This window comes from Cylas formicarius, unplaced genomic scaffold, assembly GCF_029955315.1.
Source record: "Cylas formicarius isolate icCylForm1 unplaced genomic scaffold, icCylForm1.1 PGA_scaffold_5__7_contigs__length_24384050, whole genome shotgun sequence".
In the NCBI taxonomy this organism is placed as follows: Eukaryota; Metazoa; Arthropoda; class Insecta; order Coleoptera; family Brentidae; genus Cylas; species Cylas formicarius.
The window spans coordinates 16,926,880-16,954,879 of NW_026844341.1; the positions used below are offsets into that span (position 1 = coordinate 16,926,880).

General features: G+C 34.5%; 3 protein-coding genes across 5 annotated transcripts; all 3 read right to left on the reverse strand.

The window, feature by feature from the left end:
- Positions 1-1,269: 1,269 nt before the first annotated feature.
- LOC132702348 (protein obstructor-E-like) lies at positions 1,270-9,953 on the reverse strand. Of its 2 annotated transcripts, none has more exons than XM_060670929.1 (5): positions 9,795-9,953; positions 6,167-6,367; positions 3,476-3,601; positions 1,468-1,759; positions 1,270-1,410 (listed from the first exon to the last, which is right to left on the reverse strand). In XM_060670929.1, exons 1-5 carry the CDS (start codon positions 9,841-9,843, stop codon positions 1,380-1,382), a joined length of 699 nt encoding a protein of 232 aa, XP_060526912.1. In that variant the 5' UTR covers positions 9,844-9,953; the 3' UTR covers positions 1,270-1,379. The 2 variants fall into 2 exon arrangements, with proteins under 2 accessions (XP_060526912.1, XP_060526913.1); XM_060670930.1 differs by lacking the exon at positions 9,795-9,953 and adding an exon at positions 9,636-9,777.
- Positions 9,954-12,076: 2,123 nt separating this feature from the next.
- On the reverse strand, positions 12,077-16,461 carry LOC132701894 (protein obstructor-E-like). Of its 2 annotated transcripts, none has more exons than XM_060670185.1 (5): positions 16,298-16,461; positions 13,021-13,215; positions 12,755-12,955; positions 12,447-12,660; positions 12,077-12,383 (listed from the first exon to the last, which is right to left on the reverse strand). In XM_060670185.1, exons 1-5 carry the CDS (start codon positions 16,350-16,352, stop codon positions 12,323-12,325), a joined length of 726 nt encoding a protein of 241 aa, XP_060526168.1. In that variant the 5' UTR covers positions 16,353-16,461; the 3' UTR covers positions 12,077-12,322. The 2 variants fall into 2 exon arrangements, with proteins under 2 accessions (XP_060526168.1, XP_060526167.1); XM_060670184.1 differs by having other exon boundaries at positions 12,752-12,955; positions 16,298-16,460.
- A 4,447-nt stretch (positions 16,462-20,908) lies between these two features.
- Positions 20,909-27,943, reverse strand: LOC132701937 (protein obstructor-E-like). The gene is made up of 5 exons (XM_060670273.1): positions 27,793-27,943; positions 25,652-25,915; positions 24,405-24,605; positions 21,199-21,394; positions 20,909-21,137 (listed from the first exon to the last, which is right to left on the reverse strand). Exons 1-5 carry the CDS (start codon positions 27,836-27,838, stop codon positions 20,984-20,986), a joined length of 861 nt encoding a protein of 286 aa, XP_060526256.1. The 5' UTR covers positions 27,839-27,943; the 3' UTR covers positions 20,909-20,983.
- Positions 27,944-28,000: the final 57 nt, after the last annotated feature.

A 28,000-nucleotide genomic window follows, 5' to 3' on the forward strand; every position in this document is an offset into this window, starting at 1 on the left:
TAAATTTTATGTGTCAATTTGAAATATCTAAATTCGGAAATAATAATAATATTATTATTATTTATATTAATAATAATAATAATAATAATAAGAACTTCACACCATTCAACTTAGGTATGCCAATAGTAACGAATACAACATCAACACTATATCAAGGTCTACATTTTTTGAGCTTAGGTGAAGTAGGATAGGCAGAAGCTCCTCTCTACCAATACTGCATCACCAATACCTGCAAGCAGAGGAATCTGATAATAATAATAATAATAATAACATGCCTTTATTAATCAAAAGTGAAAATAATTTACAATTATTAAACAACAATTAGGTGTATTCTGCTGGCGCGGTATAGCTTAGAGCTATTCAAGTAGATTAGGTACTAAATTTTAAATAAAAAATGACATTGACGTACTTGTAAAATATGGTTTTAGGAAAAAATAACCCTGTTAAAATAATAATCGCTAACTTGCATTAATAGTCGTAAAATTTAGGTTACATAGGATTATTTACCTATCAAGTGCATTATTTTTCTCTGAGTGAATGGGCGGGGCGTTTCTAATAATTTTTAATAATTTTATATAAAAACATGCATAGCGAGACCGAAACCGTAAATATAATCATTGTAAGTAAAATGTGACAAAACTAAGGTTTCGCACAAAGTTTTCGTTAGTTTGAAATTACAAATATGTCGGCTGCTGTAAATCATTTTTACAGGCAAAAAAAATCTTTGGATTTAGAACTAGAATACATTAGTTCGTTTTGTGAATTATAGGTTTCCGTTATATTTTGGTTAGTTGGTTGGTTCCTGGCTTCACTATCAAACAGGAGTTTTTAATGTCTTTCCGGCTAGTTAGCCCCTCTTCTTTCATTTTTTTATTGTTATGCACATTTTAATTAGGAGTTCAATTTTAAAAAATTCTTAATTTAAACATCTTCTCCCTGCTCTGCATTTGATTAAAAATTTTAAATTGAAAAAATATATCTCTTTCTTTTTCTGGCCTTTAAATGGAAGAAAATCTTTGTTTAAATGTATATTTTCACGTCTTTATTAAATGTGAAACGATTGTCATGTCAAAATATATAATTTCGTGAAAATCTTAACTTTTATTCTTCTTTCTACTTCCTCCTTCTTCAGTTGGAAAATTCTAAATTCGGAAAAAACCTGCTAGTTATTCTTCTAACTATTTGGTTAAAAAAGATTCTTATTAAATTTTATGTATAATTGAAAATTTCTGTTTTATATAAGGTAGTTTTAAAAAAAAAGATATTCACTAGTAAATAAAATGAAGCATTTATTTGACCTCATAACAATAAATTTTGAAAATCTCTTGTACTTCTTCTTACTTCTTCAATTGGAAAATTCTAAATTAAAAAAAAAACTGCTAGTTCTTCTTCTGACCGAAGTAGTTTTCGCTGAAAAAAACGAACGGCGTGACTTTTAAGGCTGGCGCTTTGGGAGTTGTTCGTTACCATCCGGGCACGTTCGCCGGATCTTCGCACGTGAACGTGTCTTCGTTGTAGACCGTCCCGTTGGCGCACGAGCCCTTTTGGGGCTGCACCCCGTTCCTGCAGATGTAAAACTTTTGGCAGTCGTCGGGATGGGCGAACGTGGGGTGAGGCAACTTCCTGCCGTCCGGTCCCTGGATGTCTCCCTCGGGGCACGAGAATCCGTCATCTAACGCGTCCCTCTTGGAGTTCTCGCATTTCCTCTTGCTCGTCTCGGGCCACGCGCACGTGCTGGCGACGTCGTCGTACACCAGGCCTAAAACATCAGGTGTCACTTCCGGACCCGAGAGATATGTCACTGAATTCCCTAAAATTTACATGGATGATGTCGGGAACCATAAACACTAAAAGTTTTTTTTATGCGGGAACACTTAAATTCGTGAAAAAGTATTGGAAAGTGCTACAAGTTGCTTGTGCTTGTATCGTGCTTGAGATCCTATTGGTTATAATTACTTGAATGCTTAATAATTAAACGGAATTACGGGAAATTCGTCAGTAAAAGGCGCATTCAAAAATATTATGTTCAGACAGTACCATACAACAAAAAAGGCATTCATTTTTTTTTCTAGATTTTTTTAGCAAAAAGAAGTTTTATCCTACACATTTTCCTCACATCGGGAATTTTTCTAAATTAAAATTTTGTGTATTTTTTAAATTTTTTGTTAATTTTCAACATTTTCTCGGTCAAGTTAGTCAATAAACAATGTTTTAACGGTGTTTTCTTTCAATTGATTTCCAATATAAAAAGTGAATTGGCTGGCTTAGCTACGCTATAAATGGATTATAACTTTGGGTTACATCTCAACTAAAAAAGTTTCAAAAATATTTCGTACTAGAAAATGTGGAACGCCATTTTACTCTAAAACAGGAAGCAAAAAATTATACATAACTGAATCATTTTAATGTAGCTGGTTAGTACGTTATGTTAATAGTATTTTTTATTTTATATGTTTATTGAAAATTATTGGACAATTTTAATGTTTATTATACAAATGGCTCTATATGCATATAAATGCAAAATTATCCTAATATGTAAAGACAAACACAAAAAATAAAATGTTTCTTTAATTGTACCCATACTTTTCAAAACAAATTTTGTGGAATGCCGTTTTACCATTTAATTGAATGTAACCCTTTCTTTGAAATATGAAAAAAAAAGACTCTATTATTATTATAAATGATTATTGTATAATTTTATTATTTAACAGAGAACCGCTTGAAGTGTCATTCGCTGAACAAAATTATTTTTTGAAATAAATCGTTAATTACAAATTTAATTAATTGTTACATGTTATTCAAACGTCATTATACCAAGTTTTACCAATCATCTGGGAATGGTATTTTTGAAATGCAATGTTTGTTAATTTTTTTTAGTCCATTACTTGCCTTTTTCTTTTTTTTTTATTATTTTAGACTATATTTTTCGGTCTAGTCTCTATCTAGCGGAAAAACTTAATAAAGATCTATTTTGTATTTCTTTTTTGTAGTTCAATCCAATTTAGTGATTTTTTTCTGTTTGCACACGGTTTATAGTTCTTCTGTTTTTATCTAATTCCAATGTAATTTAAGGGTGACCTACGGCTCGTTCGGGCGTGTTTCATTTTTTTTTGTAAAGTGCCACTCAAAGTATATCGTCTTGGCTTTTGACGGATCCTCCCCCAACAAGCAGTTATTTATTCATAGCTAAGGGACGACGCAAGCAGACGTCAACCACGTGTCGGCTGATATCAGCGGCGGCGTTGAATAAACCAGAATTAATAAAAACGTACTTATTTCGGTAATAATTGATAATCTCTATACAGTTAGTGTATTTTGTATTAGTACTAGTTAATCTTTATATTTTTAAAACAACTTAGTGGTTTGTCTTTATCTATCCTATAATACCGACTGGTCAGGTGTTTTTTATCGTCGGCAGGTTATTTCGAAAACTTCCCTCGAAAGCCAAGACGATATACTTCGAGACGTACCATACCTGGAGGGCAGGGCAACTCGTGCGCTACCCCGTCGACGCAATTAAAAAATTTGTCACAGGCGCGCGGGTCGTCGTGCCTGTAGTAGCCGTTAGCTCTTGGGCAACCCTTACTAGGCTTCGGCGGCTCTGAAAACGTATATCAGATCGTGTTAAATTTTTCGCGTGCGTTGCCCGTCGACGATTTTACGGAATTTCTTTTCTCTCTCGGTTACGTGAGACGGTGAAAGCGATTTTAAAAATATACCGGGTGACACAAGAAAGTGGGAACACTATATATAGATGGCGATTTGAAATTGGGAAAGGTTAATATAGGCTCAATTTACAATCTTTTGACATTATATAACTTTCGAATTTTATGTTTTTTTCATTTTTGGATTCGGGAGATCATTATTTAATTTTTGAAAAGTGTGTCTAGGAGGCTGTGACCACATAACTACTATTTACTGGGTCATCTGATCATGGGAAAAATTGTAAATGAGACTTTTCTTTACTCGTTTAATGGCAAATAGCATTTAATGTAATGAATCATAAATTTTTTAGGATAACCTTGTTTTTCCACTCTCACACTAGTAGGAAGAAAACCTTTTTAAACCCGGTACTTTTTTTGCAATATTTTGACACCAACATTTTCAAAATCCGCTAAAAAATAAGCTCACGGAAAGAAAAAAAATACAGATAAGTAAATACATTTTTATAAAAACGAAATATTACTTAGGAGGCTTTGCTTCTATTCATCATCAAAATTCCGAGAGTTTGTACATTTTCATCTGATTATCGATTTTTTCGTGTTATCGATTTGGATTTTCATGGAAATGGAGAAAAACTTGATATGTTTGTGATATACGGGGAATGCAGAAAAAACTCTCGACAGGCGCGTGGATTGTATGCAGCCCGCTATCCGGGACGTCGCCTTCCTGCACATTCTTTCTTTAGAAAGCTGGAGTTGAAAATGAGAAACACTGAAAATAATCTACGTGATAATTTTATTATAAGTGAAGAAATAGAAATTAATGTTGTGGGATACGTCCACTTAAAACCAGCTGCGTCGCTAAGAGAAGTGGCATTAGAATTAGACATCTCAAGAGAATCTTTTAAGTATAACCTTCATCAACATCTTTATGAAGTTGACTTTGTAAGAAGAGTTCGATATTATAATTGGCTGTTAGGTAAACATGACGAGAATAATAATGTAGTTAACTTAATTTTCTTCACTGATCCAGATACTGGTCTTTAAATAATCAAAGAATAATTCGTCCCGGACAGTTTCAATAGCGGTTCGGAATCAATGGTTGCGCAGGAGTGATAGAAAGACAGGACCTGCTTTTTTCATCATGGTGCCTTAATTGGTGCACGATATTTATAATTCCCAAGAAATGAAATTGGAGACTCGTTAGATGATTTGCAGCAGGATGGCGTACTTCCCCATAATTTTAGAGATGTCACGGAACACCTACGTGACGTTTATAGGGATAGACTAATCTCAACACACGGTCTAGTCAACTTTCCCCCACGGTCACCGGACTTGACACCGTCAGATTTTTTTTGTTTGGGGGTACGTTAAACACCGTGTTTATGTAACTCCAGTGTTTGACCTACTAGAATTACAGCGGAGAATATCGGCCGCATTTGATAGTATAACTCCAGAAATGTTAGGAAGGGCTACAGCGAATGCAATTTGTAAAGGAGGACATTTTGAAAACATTCTATGAAATTTTTATTTTAACATGAATTGGAAATAAAGTAAATAAATATCTGTCGCACTTATTTAATTGAAATAAATGCAAAACTTCAGTTCCAAAATAAATGAATGAATGATGTTTTGTGTCAATGTTAAACTTGTCTTGCAGTAATACGCGTTGATATACCACTTTCAAATCGATTTTATCGACATTGTTGAGTTTTTATTTTCTAACAGATTTTGAAAATATTGTGTTGAATTATCCCAAGAAGTGACAGTTTGAAAAGAAAAAAATATTTCAATTCTTTTGTTCTTCTGAATTTCCTATAGAAAGTGCTTGTAGCTTATGACGTACGTATAAATACAATGCTTACATTAGTTTTTGACTGTATCTGCGTATTCCAACTTTTATCATAATAAAACACTTTCAACAAAAAAATCTAATCGCTGAATTTCAGTAGAAACTCCCCATTGATTTCTTTTTAAATACTAATCTGTTCTTTTCTTTCCACTGCATAAGCTTGTCGAAAGTTACCGGCTTGACAATTAATAATGAATCGAAGAGGCAAAGCCACCTGAGGAATATTTTGTTTTTATTAAAATATATTTACTTATCTGACTTTTCCTTCCTTCCTGTGATCTTATTTGTTAACGAATTTTGAAAATTTTGGTGTCACAGTGTTGCAAAAAAAGTGTCGCTTTTAAAAAGTTTTTATTCCCACTAGGGCGCTATTTGGAAAAACTAGTTTATCCTAAAAAAGTAAAAAAATCATTACATTAAATGCTATTTGCTATTAGACAAGCAAAGAAAAGTTTCACTTACAATTTGTCCCATGATCAGGTGACCCGACAAATAGTATTAAAATTAAATAAAAAATTAAAAAACAAAAAAAATGAATCCAGAATTGTATAACAATATAAGTTACAGGGTGTTCCCACTTTCTTGTGTCACTCGGTATGTATATCAACGAGATTTCGCCGGATTTCGGACGGGAAAACCTCGGAAAGCTTACGCAATGCCGTGCGGTCCGCGCAGTCGACGTTCGCTGGGATATCGCACCTCTCGTGGTTGGGATCGCTGTCGTCGAAAACCAACCCGTCCGGGCACAATTTGACCTCGTGCTCGCCCTTGGAGCACTGGTAGTAAAGGTCGCACTGCACCGGGTGCGGGAAATATCCGGTCCGTTGGGGACATTTGAACTGACCCGATACGCCTGTTGAACATACGAAACTTTTAATCATTAAATCATTAATCATTAAAGATGATGCTCTCTATCCACACCCTTTTTGACATCTTAAGGTTTCATTATAAGGTGTATATAAATATTTATACCATGGCCAGAACTATTGTGTTTTTACAACCGACCCCGTGATTAACTTTGCCTACTGTTTGTTACTCCAATACCGCAGTCCCATTCCAGGGCCGTCCTAGGAATTTATCTACCTACAATAACAAGCAATTCTTCAATCATGCACATAAAAAAATTAGTACAAAGTAAGAATTTATGACATTCTGTTTCATTACATTTCTACATAATATTCATTGTTAATATATAAAATATTAAATATAATAATAACAAGATTGCTTTCGGAAAATCGTCGCTGGGCGCGGATCACTGTGGAACTTTCGCAAAATCGATGTAATCGATGTACATGTCTTGCACGTCTCGTCGAACTAGACAGTTACGGCAAACATTGGTAAATATTAAAATTTGTACTGGTAATTGCGATTTAAAATTATATATGTATGATAGAACAAAAAATAATTTAATAGCGAAAAGAAAGATTTTCGGGGTCTTTCAGGTTTTTGTCCATAATTAAGAAATCCTGTATATAATGGAAAAAAATGCCTGAAATAAAAGTTGTGGTCCCGGATCTCCTGCATTTCCTGGTTCACAAATTTTGCGATCGAGTTAATAGTTTTCGAGAAACTTTGAAGGTGATAGTTGCTAATTTAAGATACCTGTTAATTTTTGAATATAACAGTCAATATTTTGAACACCCTGTACAACAGGTGGAAACCTTAAATAAAAAAGTTTTAGCTGTCTATGCGAGCTATATCGTTATGTGAAAGAACGCGACACAGGATCTTTTAGATACCGCCAATTTTCAATAATGGGACGACTTATTTTCCAGTTTTTTTGAAAATGCCGAGCACATTTTTGAAAAAAATTCAAGAGTAAAATTTTATTCTCGTTTAAGAATTGTTTCGGTTGCTTAAACCGTTTACAAGAAATAATTTTTTTCATTGACCCTTGCAAACGCGAGTTTTAATTTTTTTTAAATACTTCTCGACTACCCGCCCACCCCCCAATTTCAATAGATTTCGGCGGGGAACCAAACTTCATATGTGTGCCAAAAATGAAGTCGATAGTTTCAACTTTCGGACACTTAGCGTGTTTCATAGTAAATGTCTAAAAAACAGCCGAAAATCGAAAAAAAAAAGATTCCCGCCAATGTCCCATCGCAGTCATTTTCAAATGTTTTATGCACCTGGTGGACGGTACATAAAGAGCAAAAATAGAGCCACCTAGTTGAAACGGTTCTAGAATTATTGAATTAAAACTCGTGACACAGAGAACGGAGAACGGAGAAACAAAAAAAAACGTTTTTTTTTTCAACGCTGACTCCATATGTACCAATGCCGACGCTTTACGACGCACCGTTACCGAGATCTAGGAACAAAATTACTAGCGCGTATACTTCCAAAAAATTCGAATTCATCGATTTTTCGAAAGTAATAAAGTATCAGTCATTTGAAAAGTCGGAACTATCGCTACTGTAGTCAGCTAGTTCGATGATCAACTCCGCCGTTCTCGATAAATATTTTCTTCTTTTATTAGTCGTTTTTCACAGTTAGACCAGCTTTGTACTGATATTTTATCTACCTCTTACTTTTATGGTACTGTCACTAAATTTTGCTGCAGTGTTGTTTCTTCTTATGTGCGCTTTCAAGTCAGACCTAATCATCTCAAACGGGTGAAATATACAATGATACGGGGGTAATCTCAAGATTTCATGTGCGTAGAAGACACAAAAATACAAGAACAAGAATGTTTTTAATCGACAGGCACACAAGACAAAAATGATTATTTTCAAACTTACCTGTAAGATAAATAGAGTAGATACAGGTACTTAACTCTATTTATCCGAAACCTAATACAGAACACGGACAATTTTAAATAATTACATATATAGGAGAACCCAGTGAAAAAGTTTGAAAACATTTGTCAAAATGTGGTTTAAAAATATCTTTCAGAACTAACAACACAATAGGAAAATTTTTAAAAAACGATAAAACGAAGTGTCCAAAATCTCAAAAATCAGGTGTCTACAGGTTGAAATGCGGATCTTAGGATCAATAGTCGAGATTCTAATTTTGCTACACACTTAAGCACAGAAAAACACATTTTTGACGACAATTTTGATGTTTTACATGCAGTCACAAAAATTAGAAAATTAAATCTATTGGACGCCATAACAGAATGAGACATTCAAATGTATTGCTTAACCATCAATTAGATTTAAATACCTCTCCATTATTAACCTTAAATTTTCACAGCAACATTAATTAAGGTTTTATTGTCATTTTTCGGTATATATAGGATAATGGACGGATTGTAGCCGTTGTTCAGTCCAATTTGTTGAATGATATTAAGTTCTTTGTTGTAATTTTCTGTTGAGAGTGGCTTATTAAGAAGTCTGTGTATAAAAGAGTGAAATGCAGCCATTTTATTGTTATATTCTTTAGTTAAATAATTAGACCAGTCATGTTTTATGTAATGGCTCCAGCAGTCAAACTCTCGACAAAATTAAGGTTTTATTGCCATTTTTCGGTATATATAGTAGCAGGTACTTTGTAAATATTACATTTGATAAAGACACGGTGTTGTAGAAACAATTGTCACGTGAATATATACATAATTTCGTGAAAATCAGGACTTTTAGTTCTTATTTATTTTGTTAAACAATTGTCATGTGAATATATATAATTTCGGGAATATTTTTTATTTTACCGTGTTACATATTCAGTAATACATATTTTTTATTACATTAGAAACGGAGATTCTTGCTACCAACCACAGACGCTTTAATTTATTCTCTCTTCAGATTTAACCGTTTTGGCAGATTTCAGGGAACTGTTGTAAAATACGGAGGTTGTTTAAACATTTCGGTGGATGAACTTTTTTTAACAGAAGATAACAAATATTATCCTAATCCTTGAAATGGTTACAAACTGCATAACTAAGCAAAAAATGTCTTGTCCTCCCTTAATATGTAAGATGGAGATATAAATAAGGTAATTTGTGATTTCGAAAAAACAAATAATACGTTTTTCCAAGGGAAATCTTCAAATTTGAATGAAATGGACAGTAGGGTTATTCAGGCTTCCCGAAGAGGGTAACAAATGTTATTCAAATATACGACGAAAAATATAGAATAACATTAGAATAAAAATTGGAACAAATTGGAGATACTTACCAGACACCATGGTTACCATTTTCACGTTTTAACTAGTTAAGGACCCTTTTTTTACAATATACAATTTAGCCACCACGTATTTTTTCAAAACAATTGATAGTTCCGGTAGGCATTTTGCACCCCCCGACACTGCAAAAAAAATGACAGACGGGCACGTACCGATTACGGCGCAAATGACGACAAAACACGTTCGTCCCAGGTTCTCCATTGTTTTCGGGCGGGGCCTGAGCTCGCGTGCACAAAAAAAAGCGCGACCGACGACGGGATATCGGAGAACGTACGCTTCGAGAATAAACTAGATCGGTCGCGGATGAAAATAATGATTGTTTTGTGCGCAGATGAAAGTGGAACTGCCACATTTACTTTTGCCCCCCGATGCGGCTGGTGTATCGCGCGCCACTGCTTCCAAAAATTTGGTTCGCGTCTTGGGGACTTAAAAAATGAAATAATAACAATAGTTTTCGTTATACTCATACCAACTAGTTTATTTACTTTACATTTGTATTTCAAAACGCGAAATCTAGCTTTTTCGAATATTAATATAATAATAACTTATTTGGGATAGAGAGACTTTTGTAAGTCTTACAATTTTCTAAACACTAGAACTGAACTATTATTATAAACTTTATTCATATTATTGCTAAAATAGCTTTCAAATTTCCAACAAATTATTCTGGTTTTATCAGCAATGGTTATGGTATGGCTACAGAGAGTGGCCACGTACCCGAAAATTCAATGCGTTTTGACCGATCTATCTAATAAGTCTTTTTAAAAAAATAAATAAGAACTGTTGTGAGAATAAGTTTAATAATAGAGAGGTATTAAATCTAATTGAGCGTTACGTTTGAGTGTCTCATTTTGTTAATCTCCATGACTTCCAATAAATTGAATTTTCTACTTTTTGTGGCTGTATGTAAAATATCAAAATTGCCGTCAGAAATGTGTTTTTCTGCGCTTAAGTGTGTAGCATAATTAGAATCTAGACTATTGTTTTTAAACGCTTTTTATGTTCGTTAATGCGTTTCTTGAAGGATCTACCTGCTTGTCCAATAGAAATTTTAGGACATGATCCCCATTTCACCTGATTTTTGAGATTTTGGACATTCGTTTTATTGTTTTTTTTTTAAATTTTCCTATTTTGTTGTTAGTTCTGAAAGCTATTTTCTGTTGAGAGTGGCTTATTAAGAAGTTTGTGTATAAAAGAGTGAAATGCAGCTATTTTATTATTATATTCTGTTGTTAAATTATTAGACCAGTTATGTCTTGGCTCCAGCCGTCAAATTCTCGACAAAATTTAGGTTTTACTGCCATTTTTCGGTATATATAGTAGCAGGTAGTTTGTAAAGACACAGTGTTGTCGAAACAATTGTCACGTGAATATATACATAATTTCTTGAAAATCTGAACTTGTAATTCTTATTTATTTTGTTCAGTGGATGTTCATCAAGTAAAAGCCACCTCAATTCAATAAGTCTTTTTATTTAATTTATAAACGTGGGTGGTTTATATTTTTTTCCCTGCGTTTGTAATTTTAAGATTTTCATTTTTTAATTGAATTTTAATAGCATAATTTCTGTTTTTTTAAATTTGGCTTCAGATATTAAAAAATGTTGTTATTTTTGTTTAGTTATGTCCTGCCGGTAAAGTAGGCTCCAGGAAATATTTTTTTAAACAAAATTTACATCACACATACCTTCAACTGAAACAATTGAAAGTGAAACAATCACTCCCTGAGATCGTGTGTTCTCACATACGAAAACTACTTTAAATAACCTCAATAAATCTCAGATGACCTTATTTTATGGAAGTGACATCTATCGCGACGCTTCTGTACAAAACTAACCAAAACTAGTCAATGGTATTTGCAGTTTAAATTCCGTTTAAGTATCTTAGACGATTTTAGAAATTTTAAAAAGGAAAAAATTTTTTGTCTATTATTCGAATTTACCTTAAAAACCAAAGTGTTGTAGTTTGAAACACAATGTATATTTTGAGTACAAACTGAAAAAAAAAGGATATTTAAAATAATTCTTAAAAATCATACAGATGTCAGTGAATCTATAAATCGTCATGAAAAATGTGCATGCATTTTTGCCTATCACCAATTCTGATCAAAATCTTAGCTACTAGACTCTAATTTTCAATATATTCTTCGCTTATGTGATGAAAAAATCTTTTTGCCATGCTTAATTGTTATAAATTTAACATATATAAAAAAAAGAACTTTTTTTTTGTATACCTCTAAATAATATAACTTTTGCTCGAAAATCTTTCACTAGAACTTTTTTTTGTACTGACCTTTGTACACCAAAATTTAATAATTTTATTTATTTACAACCTTAAAATTAATGCCTTCTTTTTACAATATGTTTGAAGGTCACAATTTTATCATACGCACACACACATCGTGCGGCTTACACTAACAGAAAAATCAAAACACGTTCCAAGTTTTACTATTTTTATTTGTTCGTTTGCATTTACGTGGTGTTTATTTACAAATCGATGTGACTAACGGTTCGCAACATCGTTGTTACAAAATAATTAACACAGTATAATGTGTTGCATACCCGTCGAGGACACTGCGTCGTCATATTCGGCAGGAAGAGCGGTAAGGAGACAGAAAAGGGGAAAACTCGACGCTACGACAATAAATTAAAAAAAAAAACAAAACAATAACCGGAGGCACACTAGTTTTTCTTCGACTGTTTTCCTACGGGCACCGCTGGATCGTCCTTGTACCAGTCCTCGCTGAAACGTTAATCAAACGTGAGTAAGGTCGAGAGAATTTACTCCGCAACACCGCGTTCTTACCATCCGACCACGTTTTCAGGTGCGTCACACCTCTGGGTCTCCTCGTTGTAGACCTCGCCCACGATGCAGCCCAAATCCCTGGGTTCCACTCCGTTTAAGCACACGTAGAACCTCTGACAGTCGGTGGGATGGGCGTACTTAGGATGCACCACCAGGTTACCGTTGGCGTCCTTTTGCGACTCCTTCGGGCACTCGAAACCGTCCTTCAGCACGTCTGCGAAGCACACGTTCAATACAACGTTATCAATGGTGCGATTCTTACTGTCAGAGTGTTAAGGGTGTTAAAGAGACGGAATAAAACTCACTACCAGTGCGTTTGCATCCTTGTCTACCGGCGGAATCTGGCCACACGCAGGTGCCGGAATATTCGTCAAAGTGCAGACCGTTGGTGCAGGTGATCTCGGTGTATTCCCCTTCGATGCAGTTGTAGAACTTGTTGCAAACGGTTGGGTCCTCGTGAGCGAAGAACCCGTTCCTCCTGGGGCAGGGACCTCGAGGCTGCGGGTTCTCTGTTAGGACGTGAAAAGAACCCGTGTAGACCGCATGAGAGGGGTAGAACCTGTGGTATACTCACGTAGTTCGGTACGGTCTCCGCAGTCGACGTTGAAGGGCTGGTCGCATTTGTTACGTTTGCGGATCAGCGGGTCGAATACTAGACCATCAGGGCATAGTTTTTCCACGGGGATACCGTCGGTACAGTCGTAGTATTTGTCGCACTGGCGCGAGTCCTCGTATTGGCCGTCTTTATTGGGGCACTTGAATTGAGCGTCTGCAAAACGGAACGACGTATTAAAAACGCTTCCAAGTGTTTAGAGTTCTTTTGATTATCCTTGAAGGTCAAATATGTGAAGATCAAACTTCTTCGGAGTCGAAATCTCATGAAAGTGCATTGTAATAGAAATGATGATCGTGAAAGTTCTCGAAGAAGCATTTGGGAAAATTTGGGGGGAAGTTTCTGAGATATGAGGAGGTTAATTTTGTAGATTTTGACATAAATGCTTCATGAAAGTTCTTCAAAATTCTTTAGGAAGAATGATCAACAAAATTCATTAAAAAAGAGATCACCGAGGTTTTTGAGTTCGTCAAAGTTGTTGGAGAAATATTTAGGAACGTTTTATCCAAGTGGGAATCTTAAAAATTGTTTCATCAAAGTGACATGAGGGTTTGGAGTTCTTGGCATAAAGGCGTCTTTGGAGTTCGTTAATCCTTAGAGAGAAGGATCAATAAAATTATTATTAGGAAAGAGATCACCAAGGTTCAAAGTTCTTCAAAGTTTTTGGAGATACATTTAAGAAAGTTTAATGAAAGCGGGAACCATGAAAATTATTTCATGGAGTATCGTCGAAGTTTCGTTAAATTTAGAGTTCTTGAGATTGAGGTCTTCTTTGGAGTTCCTTGATCAGAATTCCTTAGAGAGAAGGAGCAATGCTGTCCATTAGGAGAAAGATCACCAAGGTTTTTGAGTTCGTCGAAGTTTTTGGAGAAGTATTTAGGAAAGTTTAATTAAAGCGAGTGTCATTGCAGTTTTTTAGAATGAGAATTCGGATTCTTGGGATAAATGCTTCACCAACGTTCTTTGAAGGTCGTTGATCAAAATTCTTTAGAGAGAAGGTATCAACAAAGTTAATTAGGAAAGGGAGCACCAAGTAAAGAACAGGAAGAGGCGCGAATCATCAAAATTGTTTGTTAGAAAAATTGTCAAATTTTCTGAATTATGAGGACCGGCAAATTTGGAGTTCTTGGGAGAAAACGCTTCACCAAAGCTCTTCGGAATTGGTCGGATCAGAATTAGTTATAGAGGAATTTCAACAAAGATCTTTGGACACCAAAAACCTCGAAATATCTGGATCGCTAAAGTTATTGGAGAAGGAATAAGAATAGTTTAATGATACTGAGGATCATTGTAATTTTTTGGAAATGGAAATTAACAAAATTCTTTGGTTACAATGACCATCAAAGTGTTTGAGATATGAAAATCGTCAAGCTTCAAGCTCTTGGAAGAACGGAGAGAGGAGGATCAATAAATTTTATTAGGGAGGGTTATTAAGATATGTGGATCGTCGAAGTTCTTGGAAGATCTTTGGAATGGAAGATCATTAAAGTTATAATGGGGATCGTCAAATTTATAGGCATCAAACTTTTTCCGAAATGGTTCATCAGAATTCTTTGATAAAGAGGATCAGTAAGATTCAGTAAAAAAGAGGTCACCAAGGTTACTAAGAGTAAAGAAAGGAAGAGAAGAGAAAGAAATGGAGAAAAGGGCCATTTCTTTTTATCGAGAAAAATATATTTTGTGCGAGAGCTTTTTTCCGAAGTTAATATAGTTTATATAGTTTCTATTTCGTGACGAACGCGACGTTTCGGATCTAAAATTCGGCGAGAAAGAAAATTCGATGTGGGTGTCGGTTTTTGTCGCGGCCCGGCACTTTCCAATCGCCAATATTATATTTTTAAAATAATTCGTTTTTTTTTCTTCATTTCATCGAGAAATCGGAGCTTTCTCAACAACAACAACGAAAACGCGCGATATTGCGTCGTCGCGTGTAAAAGTCGATGCGCTTTTTTAATGCGGCAACAGTTGCGAGAGACACGCGTGATTCGTTTGTTTAAAAGCGGTCGGCTGGCGATTTTTACATAACGAAAGTGAAAGGTGTTTCTCCATCCCATCATCTCGCGCCGCGATACATACCACCGAAGAACCGGTTATTTGGCTTGCGGTTGCCCTTTGGCCGGCCTTAAAACGTGTCGCGCGCACGCCTATGGACATATTACCGTCGCCCGGCGCGATATTTAATTCACCCTTGGTTTTATAAAAAGCCTCGCACGACCCTGAGCCAGTGTTGGATAACGTTTCGCCCGGAAAATGGGCGGGAAAGTCACGAGCAGAAGTCGGATACATCAAAGAGACCTTCAGGTCTAACATAAACAAAGACCTAACCGGAAAAGTTGCGAAATCACACTATTTTGTCGCAAATAAATGCGTGGGATAAAAGTGCCTGCAGTTGATAGTCATCAATTTTAAATTCAATTTTTCAATTCAAAATTTCAAATTGTTGAAAGCGTTTGCCGGAGTAAACTGAGCAGCTGTTAATATCAATTATCAATTCCCTGTAGAAGTCAGGAAGGAACTTACCAAAAATACCCCATTCGTAACTTTAAGATTATTCGTCATTCTATTGTTTTCTACCAATTAAATTTGTTGTTTATATGTTTTGCTTGAATAAGTGTTTCGCTTTTTGTTTCACTTTGCCTGACACGAAAAATTTATAGACGATGATCATTGGTCCCATTTATCTATTATTATTAGGGGGTTGATACATGTGAACTCCATATTGGCCAGCTCAGCGAATTCTAATTAAATTTGTATTTTACAAAAAATAATCCATGAAACCAGTTAAAAATGGTTTTCGAACATCTATTTCTATACGTATTAGCAAAAAATATTAGAATTAAATCTTGTTTAGTATGAAAGTGTTTATTGTTAATTTTGTGCATTTTAAACATATTTTGTAATTTGCCAATGTTCTATGGAACTAAATGGTAATTAAATTATTTGTAATTTAAAATCAAAATAAAAACCCCTGTTGACAATTTAAGGTAACGTAAAAATTTGAATTTGGTCGTGGTCGTCTCATCGCCCGTCGATGTCTCCGCTTACATGTACGTTTGTCACACGTTGCAAATATTCCGTCAGTCTTACGCAACGCGCCATTTGCGAGTGTCATTTTTTGATGAAAGAGAAAGTATACTAATAACCGACACCGCATAATTATCATATTCCGTACGAATTTTGCAACCCATATATAATTTAATAAAACATGCATTAACTATTGCCTAATAAATAGACTTACTTGCGACGACGGCGAGGAATAGGAGGACGCAGGTCCCCAAAACGAGCACTTGCATATTTTTATTTATTTATTTTTTAAGTTTTATATATAAAAAAAATAATGGCGTCGGAGAGGTGCGTCTTGTATCAACGACCTCTTGCGATAGACTGAAGGCTGGCGGCTGACTTTTCTTTATTTAATAAGCTTTGCGCGATGGCAGCCCCGGCCAATGGGTGAATGGAATTCGTAATAATAATGAGCGCGCGTACTCCCTCCCCATACCCCCGCACCCGTTAGCGTCGGAATTGATTGCTAATTCTGCCGTTGTTTCTGCGGGACATTGTTCGTTGGTTTTCAATATATACTTCCTCTTATTTTTAGTTTTACTTCAATTCGAAAAATATCGTATCTTAAAAGCCTCCAAAATGCGGAGCGACTCTAATTTGAAGCAACTCAATAATATAAAATATTGTAATTTGTAATTTAATTTAATTAAATAATCTATTTTATGTAGTGTTAATTGATTTGCCAAATTCGATCAAAATGTTTTAAATAACATCTTGCAATTGTAGAGTGTTATCTATTATTATTTAATATTAATTTACTTATAAACCTCGAATACTTCATTTAGTTCTCTGAAAGACACAACGCATAATATAAATAAATATAAATAAATAATTAAAAAAAATCAACGTATTTTTAAAATTATTTCTGTCAATTGACACAAAAGCTGGTGATGCTGTGAGGCGCAAGTATAACTAACTTTGGCGAACAAACGAATTATATACCGCGTGACACAAGAAAGTCTATACGGCTTGAGATGGCGATTTGAAATTCGGAAGGGTTAATATAGGCCGAACGTCCAATTTTTTGACAATATGTAGTCAATGGTTGCACTTCCGGTTTTTTAACTTTTTTTTGTTTTCTTTTTATATTTTTATTTAATTTTGAAAACACTATTGACCTGGTCACCTGATCATGTGAAAAATTGTAAATTAAAGTTTTCCTTACTTGTCTAATGGCAAATAGCATTTAATGTAATGAACTGTTAATTTTTTAGGATAACCGAGTTTTTTTAAATAGCACTCTAGTACGAAGAAACCCTTTTTAAAGCCGGTATTTTTTTTGCAACATTTGGACACCAAAATTTTCAAAATCCGTTAAAAAATAAGCTCACAGGAAGGAAAAAAACCAGATAAGGAAATACATTTTTCAAAAACCAAATATTACTTAGGTGGCAAAATGCAGAAAAAAATATCGACAAGCTCATGCAGTTGACAGAAAAAAAAACAGATTAGTATTAAAAAAATAATAATAAGGAGAGTTTCTTCTGATATTCAACGGTTAGAATTTTTGTTCCAAGTGTTTTATTATGTATACGTGCCTACGTTTTTATAAACACGTTTTACTTATCTGTTTTTTTCCTTCCTATGAGCTTATTTTTAAAGGATTTTGAAAATTTTGGTGTCAAAATATTGCAAAAAAGTACTGGTTTTAAAAAGTTTTTGTTTCTCCTATGGTGCTACAAAATTAATAATTCATGCTATTTGCCATTAGACAACTTTAGATAAGTATCATTTACAATTTTTCCCATGATCGGGTGACCCGCTAAATAGTATTTAAGATGGTCACACAGCCTTCTAGACACAATTTTCAAAAATTAAATCAACATAAAATAAAAAAAGAGAAAAGCCGTCCTATCCAACGTATCTCCGGAATCCAAAAAAGAAAAAAAAAGGGTGTGTCATATAAAATTCGAAAGTCACTGTTAAACTGGAAGTGCAACCTGTGACTACATATTGTCAATCTTTCTAAATTTCAAATCGCTATCTCAACCCGTTTAAAAGTGTTCCCATTTTCTTGTCACCCGGTATAATGTCAAAAATTAAATGTTCTGCGTTATCCGTTTGATCAGTAAAACAAATTGTTGAGTATCAAGTCCTAAAGCGGTTTAGATATTACCAACTTGTCAATTTTTGCAAGTCAAATCTAAGGGCGACATTTGTACAGAATGTTTCAAGTTTGGTTAACTTTTTAATATAGTATTCGGTATATTTTGAAACTTCTTTTTGTAATTTGATTCATTTGCACACAGTTTTTGTATGATTTCTAGCAAATAACTCGAAAAAGTAATGAAAGGAAAAAGGCAAAGTGTGTCACCATTTTTCCTAACATCTATGAACTTGAAGTAACTTGTTTGTAGTTAGGTTAATTTAACTCTTCTTTGTCTCTTTGAAAATTTTGATTCTTTGATTGGAGGCTTCTGTTATTAAATGTTGTTACTTATCTGTGTTTTTTCAAATCCTATTTTTATTTATAATCATTTAAAATGTCGATCCCCGAAAACTGTTTTTGACCCGTGGTTCGGCTCGCGTTGGGCCTTTCTTTCCAAAAATTAAAAAAAAAAAATGGGAAAAAGGAATGCGGTTCGAAGAACCCGGCGTTAAACAAGGCTTTCAAGGTGACCTTGACTGATATTGCCGGTCGCTGGTCAAATTGTCGGGCACAAGCGCGCGTCCATTATTAAGGCATTAGAAAGTTGTCAAATTTTTGGATAAACGAAAAAGGTTCCGGGAAAACCTTGAGACGAGCGCTCGACGAAAATGGCGCCTTGAAAATTTTTCGGCCATCAGGAACACCCGTTCGTTTCCGATCGAAACTGTTAGGAAAATTACGAGGCTAGACTATAGAAATCGTTCGGCCGCATAACGGCACTCTGACGCCCAGTACAGGGTGTTTCACGTAATATTCAAAGTAAATACCTCAAAGAAAGTTTTATCTTTTATATTGAAATGCCTCAAGGTTCGTTCCTGGGACCGTTTCTTTTTCTCATTTATACCGTTGCAATTTGAAACTCTATGATCGGTTGCGAATGTCCCATAACTTTTTATAATCTGATCTTTATTGATTATTACGCGACCATTTGAGGACGTTTTCGGTAAAGGCAGCTCGACCGAGATTCGCTTTGTTTGGCAACATTTTTTTTCCTCTATTTAGCAACGGCGTAGGTGTTGCTGACGCGGTGAAAGCAGATGATCCTCGGTTACATAAATAAATTTAAATGTCAGCTCAGGTCCGTGGCAAGCCACGGCTATCTAGGATCGTCTTTAGTACTTAACGCCCCAGTTGCTTTTTTTTTTATTACGTATAATTTTCCCGATAATCATCCCTGCTGTTTTTTTTAAATATATCGTTGCATGGATGTTCTAGAAAATTGCAACGCGATGGACCACGGCACAGACAAATATTTGTTATTCTTTTCATTATCTATCCTCTTATGATTATGATTATAATATTTGGAAATTTGCTTTGATCGCACCATTGGCAAAAAATAACAATCCCAGTTCTCAGACCTTCTTCCAATCAGTATTCTTCCAACCTTATCTAAAGTTTTGTGCGTCAAATTGAGTTACTACGGCTTCGATGATGTTTCTACTCAATTTTTTTGAAAACTGCTTAGCTAACAGATATCAGAGAGTTGCCATTGACAATGTAAGTTCTCCAAAGTAATTCTCCCTGTTTCATCAGGTATACCCCAAGGTTCTGTCCTTGGACCTATATTATTCTTAATTTTTATATATCGAATATTTGAATTTGCATTCATTTGCTAATGACACTCAGCTATTTTACTCCTTCGATCCTAAATTATTTGATATTGCTTCAATTTATATCAATTTGGATTTGCATAATTTATTTCTATATTTTTCTAGGCATAATCTTCAACTTAATGCTACAAAATGCAAACCTAACATTGAAAAAGTATCAAAAATGTATTTATTAATTAACGGTGAACCTTTGAAGATTGTGAATTTTAATAAAAACCTTGGCGTTATATTTAATTGTAAATTCGTTAAGTAAGTTTTATTTGGTTTTGCGCCATTTATACAGGCATACAGTTTACGGACACTTTTTGCTCAATCACTTGTACTTTCGATTATGAACTATGGTGTAGTCCTCTATTACCCATGTCTCAATAGTATTAATAAATATAGATTGCAAAATATATAACGGGGTGTTGCAGATTTGTTTTCGGCCTGCGTAAATTTGATTAGATTTCCCACAAAATCCAGGAACTTAACTGGCTAAAAATTGACTTTCAAGTACTTTCTGGCTTCTACGGTTTTCCAAATTATTAGCACATCCAATCCGTCCTACTTATGAGCTAAATTACAGTTTCGTAATGTCTCAATCAGTGGCTCTAAGGCACCCCTACAGACTCTCACTACCCGATATCGTTTATCTTTGTTTGTTTATCTTATAACGCCGATTCCGTAAATTAAATTCTTTAAAAAATATTTCAAGTTGACACTGCTTACTTCTCAAACAATTTGGTTTTCAATGTTGCTTTTTTTATTTAAAACTTTCTATTGTTCCATATTACATTTATCTGTTATACTATATTTAATTTGTCAATGTAATTATAACTTCCTATTTAGTTTTCAATTTAATCATTTAAGAGGTTAAGTGAAGTAGCTTTTGCTAGACTTCTCTTCTCTACTGTATATTTGTACATAACAATATACAACAATAAATTCAATTTTTTGAAAAGATGTTTTGCATTTTGTCGCTTTGCTTTTAATAATTTTTAAATTGTACGCGCCTGTATAATAGATGGTGTATAATAATACTTCGTTTTGTTACAAAACCGCTTTTATTCTTTTTCTTTTTTTTTTTTTACTTAACAACTAAGTAACGTTCCTGCAGCCTTCATTTCTGTAGCACGTCGTCGAAGACCTGCCGTTGCGAGGCCGGCGGCCTCGGCCTCCTCTTGCTCACTTTGGTGGCCTTGGGTTTAGGCGTAGGCGGATTCTCCAGCTCCTTGAGCTGCTGCTCCGTCAGACGTCCCTTGTACCAGTCCGCGCTGAAAACGCGAATATTTATTTCCGGTTTTCCGCTCCGGCCCCTCATTCTTTCTCTCTCACCATTCGGGTACGTTCTTGGCCCAATCGCATTTTTTGACCTCGTCGTCGAAAACCTGGCCCAATTTGCATCCGTTCCGTCTGGGCGTGTTGCCGTTGATGCAGACGTAGAAGTACTGGCAGTCCTCCGGGTCGGCGTACCTCGGATGGGTCGCGCCCACCGACTCGTCCACTTTGGGACAATCGAACTGGAAGACTTCTGTGCCAAAAATACAAAAAACGGCGTTGATTAAATTTATTTTTTATTGTACGCGTCGTATCCGCGCTAAAAGTATCAAAGTAGTAAATTCTGTTGTTCTAGTTGCTGGTTTACATTGGTTAAACACGATAAGTCAAATAAAGGCAATGGTGGAACTTTTAAAATCAAGATTATTGCGCCGTACCCGACGGGATCTAATGATGATACCCGTAATGTTACCGTCGAAACTATGTGGACCGTATTATTACGGGAAAAACAATTTGATCCCGTCGGGTACGGCAAATTTTTTGGTCCTTCGAGCCGGATTTACTCGGAACCAACGAGACAACGACGTGCGGCCTTCCGGACGGACAATATCCATATTAAAACGTTTTCTCTCTAATTCAATTTTGTCGAATAAATTATATACTCATAGAAAGAATAAGAAGAACAATCTGGCCTGTCTCTTTTTGTCATCAAATGGATAATTAACCCATCATTTTTAATTAAGAATTTATTAGAACACGAGCCTCACGATTTATCGTATAATTATTAATATTGAAACCATTTTTTCTACACCCGGGCTGGAATTTTACAGTTATTTACGTCGCAGAGACTTGGCAACGGGGCGGCCATTAGCGGGAATTAATGTTAAATATGTATCGCCTTGTATGATTGAATAAGAGCCGGTTTTTCTGTCGAAGCGGTTAGCCTTGCGATTGGTTCGGAAAAATTTTTTTCGCCTCGACTACTTCCTAATTCACAGTTTGACGCGGAATGGGCGCGGTCGGTAGAGAAAAACGTCCACCTTGGCGCGGTCATTTTGATATTTTTAAAAAATTATACCAAAATGCTATGATGCACTCGTTTTATAATCTTTTCAGGGAAGCGACGTATATTTCATTAATTTTTCTGTTGATTTTCGTTCGACTAAAGCAAAATGTGTGATCAAATTCCATTTGCGTAATGAATGACTCATTATGCAAAAATGCAACCACCCATGCAGCGAAGACGTTTCTAATGGGCGCCGCCGAAGGCACGGGCGTGTTTCGAGTATGTCCAAAAGGTCGATTAAGTCGGGGCAAATTTTAGAAAGTTTACAAACTTGAAAAATCTTTTTTATATAACATTTTTTTAAATTTAAATTTTTAAAAATTTATCACATTTCGGGGGTATTTTTGCTTATTTTTATTATTAACTAAATTAAAGTCTTTACATGTCTCTATGGAAAATTTGCAGATATAACGCACTTTTTTGCCCTCTAATTTGAAGTGTGACAACTTCGAGAGGTCCATATCAATTTTTTTCGTCTTTGTTTTAATTTTTCATGAGAGTTGTTAAAATATTTTTTTCGGATTTTTAAAAAATTGTCCCTTTCAGGGCCATTCTTTTTCCTATTTTTGTTATTAACCTAATCAAAGTTTCGGGATCTTTCTATGGAATGTCTTTCCGAGAGGTCGGTGAGGTTGTTTCAAAGAAAAAAAATATTTGCAGATATAACGCATTTTTTTGCCCTTTTGTGACAATTCGAGAGGTCCATATAAATTTTTTTTTTGCCTCTGTTTTAATTTTTCATGAGATTTTGTAAAATATGTTTTACGGTTTTTTGAAAAATTGTCACTTTCAGGGCGAATCTTGGTCCTATTTTTGTTATTAACCTAATCAAAGTTTTAGGATCTGTCTATGGAATGTGTCTCCGAAAGGTCGGTGAGGTCGTGTCAAAGAAAAAAAAATTGCAGATATAACGTACTTTTTTTCGCTCTAATTTGAAATGTGGCAACTTCGAGAGGTCCATATCAATTTTTTTCGTCTTTTTTTTTTTAATTTTTCATGAGATTTTTTAAAATAGTTTTTTCGGATTTTTAACAAATTGTCACTTTCAGGGCGATTCTTTTCCCTATTTTTGTTATTTACCCAATCAAAGTTTTGGTTAGTTTTGGAAAGGTCGGTGAAGTCCTGTCCAAGAAAAAAATATTTGCAGATATAACGCAGTTGTTTTCTAATTTGAAGTGTGGCAACTTCGAGAGGTCCATATCATTTTGTTTTTCGTCTCTGTTTTAATTTTCTACGAGATTTTTTTAAATATTTTTTACGGTTTATTGAAAAATTTTCATTTTCAGAGCGATATTTTTCCTATTTTTATTATTAACCCAATCATAGTTTTAGGATCTCTCTATGGAATGTCTCTCCGTTCGGTAAGGTCGTGACGAAGAAAAAAATATTTGCAGAAATAACGCACTTTTTTGCGCTCAATTTTTTTTCGCCTCCGTTTTAATTTTTCATGGGATTGTTTAAAATATTTTATACGGTTTTTTGAAAAATTGTCACTTTCAGGGCGATTTTTTTCCTATTTTATTATTATAATCATAGTTTTAGGATCTCTCTATGGAATGTCTCTCCGAAAGATCGGTGAGGTCGTGTCAAAGAAAAAAATATTTTCAGAAATAACGCACATTTTTTGCCTATAGTTTGAAGTGTGACAACTTCGCATTTTTTTTCCGCCTCTGTTTTAATTTTCTTAAGTGATTTTTTTAAATATTTTTTTTGGGATTTAAAAAAAAATTACTTTTAGGGCGACTTTTTTCCTATTTTTGTTATTAACCTAATCAAAGTTTTAGGATCTCTCGAAAAAGTCGGGTCAAATTTTCGAAAAAAAAAGTTGAACACCACTTTTTTGCGTCCTAACCAATGGCTCTTTGAAGTCTGAGAACTTCAAGATTTTTTCTAGCCCCAAAAATATTTGTTCTCACTTTCGGTTCTTTTTTGTATTTTTGTTTTGTTATTATTATTATTATTATTTGCATATGTTTTAAATATTTTAAACGGGTAATAGATAATGATGACCATTAGAATAAGAAAGGTCGTATTTCAATGATAAAAAATAAATAAGCGATAGTCCGAATTTCTATTTTTTAGTTAGTTTTTAGTTTTTTGGTGGATATTTTTGAGCAATTTCTTTTTTCTTTGTTTTAGTTAGTTTTAATTTTTCAGTTAGTATTTTTGGAAATTTAGATTTTTTTGCTCGAGTTACCTTCGGAAGTGCAACCCTTGCGTTTGGCTTCGTCTGGCCACGAGCAGATGCCAGCATTTTCGTTGTAGACCAGTCCATTGGGGCACGTGATCATGTTGAATTTGCCATCGACGCAGTAGTAAAACTTATCGCAAACGTTACGCTCCTCGTGCGCAAAGTAGCCGTTCTTCCTTGGACAGTGCTCCGTCGGTTGGGGTTGCTCTGCGAAACGAACGTCATTGTACGAAGGCGTAGAAGCGCTACAAAAATATGCACGCAATGTACGTTTTAACAACGAAATTTTCAAAGTTCGTTTTATAACGAACCGAAGTTTAGGCTGATATTTCGACTTGTAACTGATAATTTTAAAGGTTCGTTTTAGCGGTCGGAATTTTGAAATTTTGTGTTACAACCCAAAATTTCGACTAATAACTTGCAATTTTCGTATTATCTAGTTTTGGAGTGATGTTTCGATTTATAACTAAACATTTTTGCACATTGTAGTGAAGTGGCAAACCTAATATTATTTTTATGTATACACGATGTGCGATAAATGCTTTAAAAAGTAAGGTTACGCAGAGTTATATTTAAACAATAGTTTTCTTATCATTAACATTTGCAAAAAATGTATACATAATAATATTCTATTATTATTATTATTATTATTATTATTATTATTATTATTCTATATTAAATCTGCCAGCTCCGCACAAAGTGTCCCAAATATGTGAGACAAATGAAGAAATTTCCAACCATTATAAATATAAACCGCAATCTTATAAAAATGAAAATTATTTTAGGCTATGCACCTTTCGTCCGTATGTTCAGCACTTGTTTTTATAGCCATATACCTTTGACCGTAGAATCAAATATAGATCAAACACCAAGTTTTAGGATAAAATTTCGAGTAAAAACGCAAAATTTTAAAATTGTGTGAGAATGAAATTTTTCGGTATGGTTAAAACACGAAATTTTAAAATTTTATGTAAAATTTTGAGAGATGAAACATGAAGTTTTTAGGCAAAATTTCAAAACAAGACACGAAATTTTAAAATTTTGTTATTAAACATGAATTTTTTTTAGCAATTTTAAGGTTAAATTTCGAAATCAGACACGAAATTTTCAAATTTTGAGATAAAACTTGAAATTTTAATGTAAAATTTCAAGATAAAACACGACACATCAAGGTAGGAAAGTTTAAAATTGCGTATTTTGTGGTGTGTCCTTTCTACGCTACCCTTAGGTCGGCGTCCTCTTCCTCTACTTACGCAATTTGGACCGTTGACTGCAGTCGATGTTGAAGGGCAGGTCGCATTTCTCGTACTCGGTGCTGAAGTCGTTGAAAACCATCCCGTCCGGGCATAGTTTTTCGGTGATTTGTCCGTCCCGGCATTCGTAATATTTATCACATTGCTCCGCGTCCGCGAAATATCCGTTCGGTTCCGGACACTCGTCCGACGTAAGAGCGTCATCCTCCTCGACGTTTCGACCCTGGTTCCGTCGCGACGACGACGACGCCGCGGACGCGAAAGCTGAAACGTTTCGTGTCATTCGACCCGTACTTGTTGAAGATTGCAATATATAGGGTGTCACAAAAATGTTGTCAATTCGTTAACCAAATTTTCTTTTAGTTAAAATAGAATTTTTCTCTTGGCACTTTAAAATGCGTATTTATAATATCTCCACTGATTAGAGGAATTGCAACTTATGTTGTTATTTAACTTATTACTTTTCATGCGTTAGTGTCTTTTAATTGAGTTGGGACTAGTCAATTGACCATTTCTTCGATCAAAATGTTTTAAATAACAATTGTAGAGTGTTATCTATCATATTTTAATAATGATACGTATTTTATAATAATTCATTGTGCGTGTGTGATGTACAATTTACATATCAAGAAATATCCAAATACGGTATTTAGCAATTCCGAGAATGCCAATAAAAATATCCATTCAATTTAGTTCTCAGAACAACGCACAAGATAAATACATATAAATAAATAAATATAAATTTCATTGTATTCATTTGTGTTTTTTCCTTTAAATCCTATAATTTTTCAAAAACATTGGGTAAAAATATTTCGTAACGGAAGCTTCAAAAGTTGCACAATATGTCAATCTAACTACAAAAATATAACTTCAAAGGATAAAACACTTCTTCTCTTTTTTCCTCATTCCAAGTTTTTTGATAAAAAATATGCAGAAACTGGGATTAGATAAGGGTGCATTTGATATGAATAATATATATTAAAATACGCCGGACGTATTGATAAATAAAATAAAAAATTGATTTTGACGCCCCATGTGTTGAAAACAAAGCAACAAATAATTTTTCAGTTATCGCTTCACTCCTGAAATTAAATAATCAAAATTAATTTCATTAGTGAAAGTTTCGTTAAATTTCCTAAATAACGCCGATTTTGGAACGAAAATTGATACGTGGGTTTTTTTGACATGCGAAATTTGAATTTGTTCTTAATATAGCTTGCGTGTGTAGAGGGCGCGAGAAGCAACAGTTTTATAATGTATTTCTAAGAAACATCTAGTAAGTTTGTTTTGCAAAACCTTTTGATGGTGGTGTCAGGTAAAATTTTCCATTTAAAAAACGTTGTTTTTATGATTACTGTTCAACCATACGTAAAAATTTTATTGATATTTATTACAAAAAATCTACAGGTACAAATTGTTCAGGAATCGCCATTATTTAGGAAATTATACAAAAGTACAACTAAAACCTTTGACCCTCTTAGACCACACATTTGTAGCAACTTTTTACCGTTAGAATAGTGAAATAGCGAACATATCAAATAACACCGTGGACATTATTCCAATTTTTCTAAAATATGAAATAAGTGACATTCACCGGTTTCTCCGCTAAAATTATTAATGTTCTTATTTAATTATTTAATATTTTTTGTTAAATATCCATAGTAAACCTAATTGTTTTGAATAATAACTAATATTGATTGGTAATTAAAAAAAAAAAAACAATCAGTAGAGAAAGCATAAATATACGGGCAGCACGACGCGGTGTAATAATTTCAGCTGAAGCTAGGCGCTTGCGCGAATTACGATATGTTAAGTTCGTTGGGGAACAATTAATCGCGTCGGTTGAATTTGTGAAAGTGATTCTTGAAACCGTCGTGTCATAGCCTGAGGTCACGGCGAAAACGGCATTAAATAAGTATCAAATTAGAAAAAATTAAAATGAAATGCATAAAGCGCCTAGGATTTAATTTTTGCGAATTTAAGCGCTTCTCAACGATATCGCGTACTTTCATCATATTTGCCTCGCGATCAGGCTCATTTCGCGGTACTTAAAGAGGGTCCGTCGCATTTCCTACCCCTCGCGTGGGGCGCCACCTTTCACACGCGATCAAACTTATACGGTGGAACTGTCAAAAACTCACCAGCGAGGAGACAAAGAAGCAACGCGATCGACTCTAACTTTCCCATGCTGCTTGCACGAATGAAACGCTCTACGTTTCGTCGCGCCGTTTTATACAAAGTGTTCGGGTTTTAGTGTACGTGACCTTGCGGCGAAGAACACGCGAAGAAGCTCGCGGATTCCCGCTGATCATTCGGGTTCAGTCGAAAAATGGCGGTCAAATATGGTTT

Coding starts and splice junctions, on each gene's coding strand:
- LOC132702348 (XM_060670929.1), bottom strand. CDS start 9,843: ATGGAGAACCTGGGACGAACGTGTTTTGTCGTCATTTGCGCCGTAATC. Junction 3,602..6,166: donor CGCGGACCGCACGGCATTGC/GTAAGCTTTCCG, acceptor ATACGTTTTCAG/AGCCGCCGAAGCCTAGTAAG. Junction 1,760..3,475: donor CGAGTTGCCCTGCCCTCCAG/GTATGGTACGTC, acceptor CTGATGTTTTAG/GCCTGGTGTACGACGACGTC.
- LOC132701894 (XM_060670184.1), bottom strand. CDS start 16,352: ATGCAAGTGCTCGTTTTGGGGACCTGCGTCCTCCTATTCCTCGCCGTC. Junction 12,956..13,020: donor CGGAGACCGTACCGAACTAC/GTGAGTATACCA, acceptor ACGTCCTAACAG/AGAACCCGCAGCCTCGAGGT. Junction 12,384..12,446: donor CCTGAAAACGTGGTCGGATG/GTAAGAACGCGG, acceptor TTAACGTTTCAG/CGAGGACTGGTACAAGGACG.
- LOC132701937 (XM_060670273.1), bottom strand. CDS start 27,838: ATGGGAAAGTTAGAGTCGATCGCGTTGCTTCTTTGTCTCCTCGCTG. Junction 24,606..25,651: donor CAGTCAACGGTCCAAATTGC/GTAAGTAGAGGA, acceptor TTCGTTTCGCAG/AGCAACCCCAACCGACGGAG. Junction 21,395..24,404: donor CAAGGGTTGCACTTCCGAAG/GTAACTCGAGCA, acceptor TTTTTGGCACAG/AAGTCTTCCAGTTCGATTGT.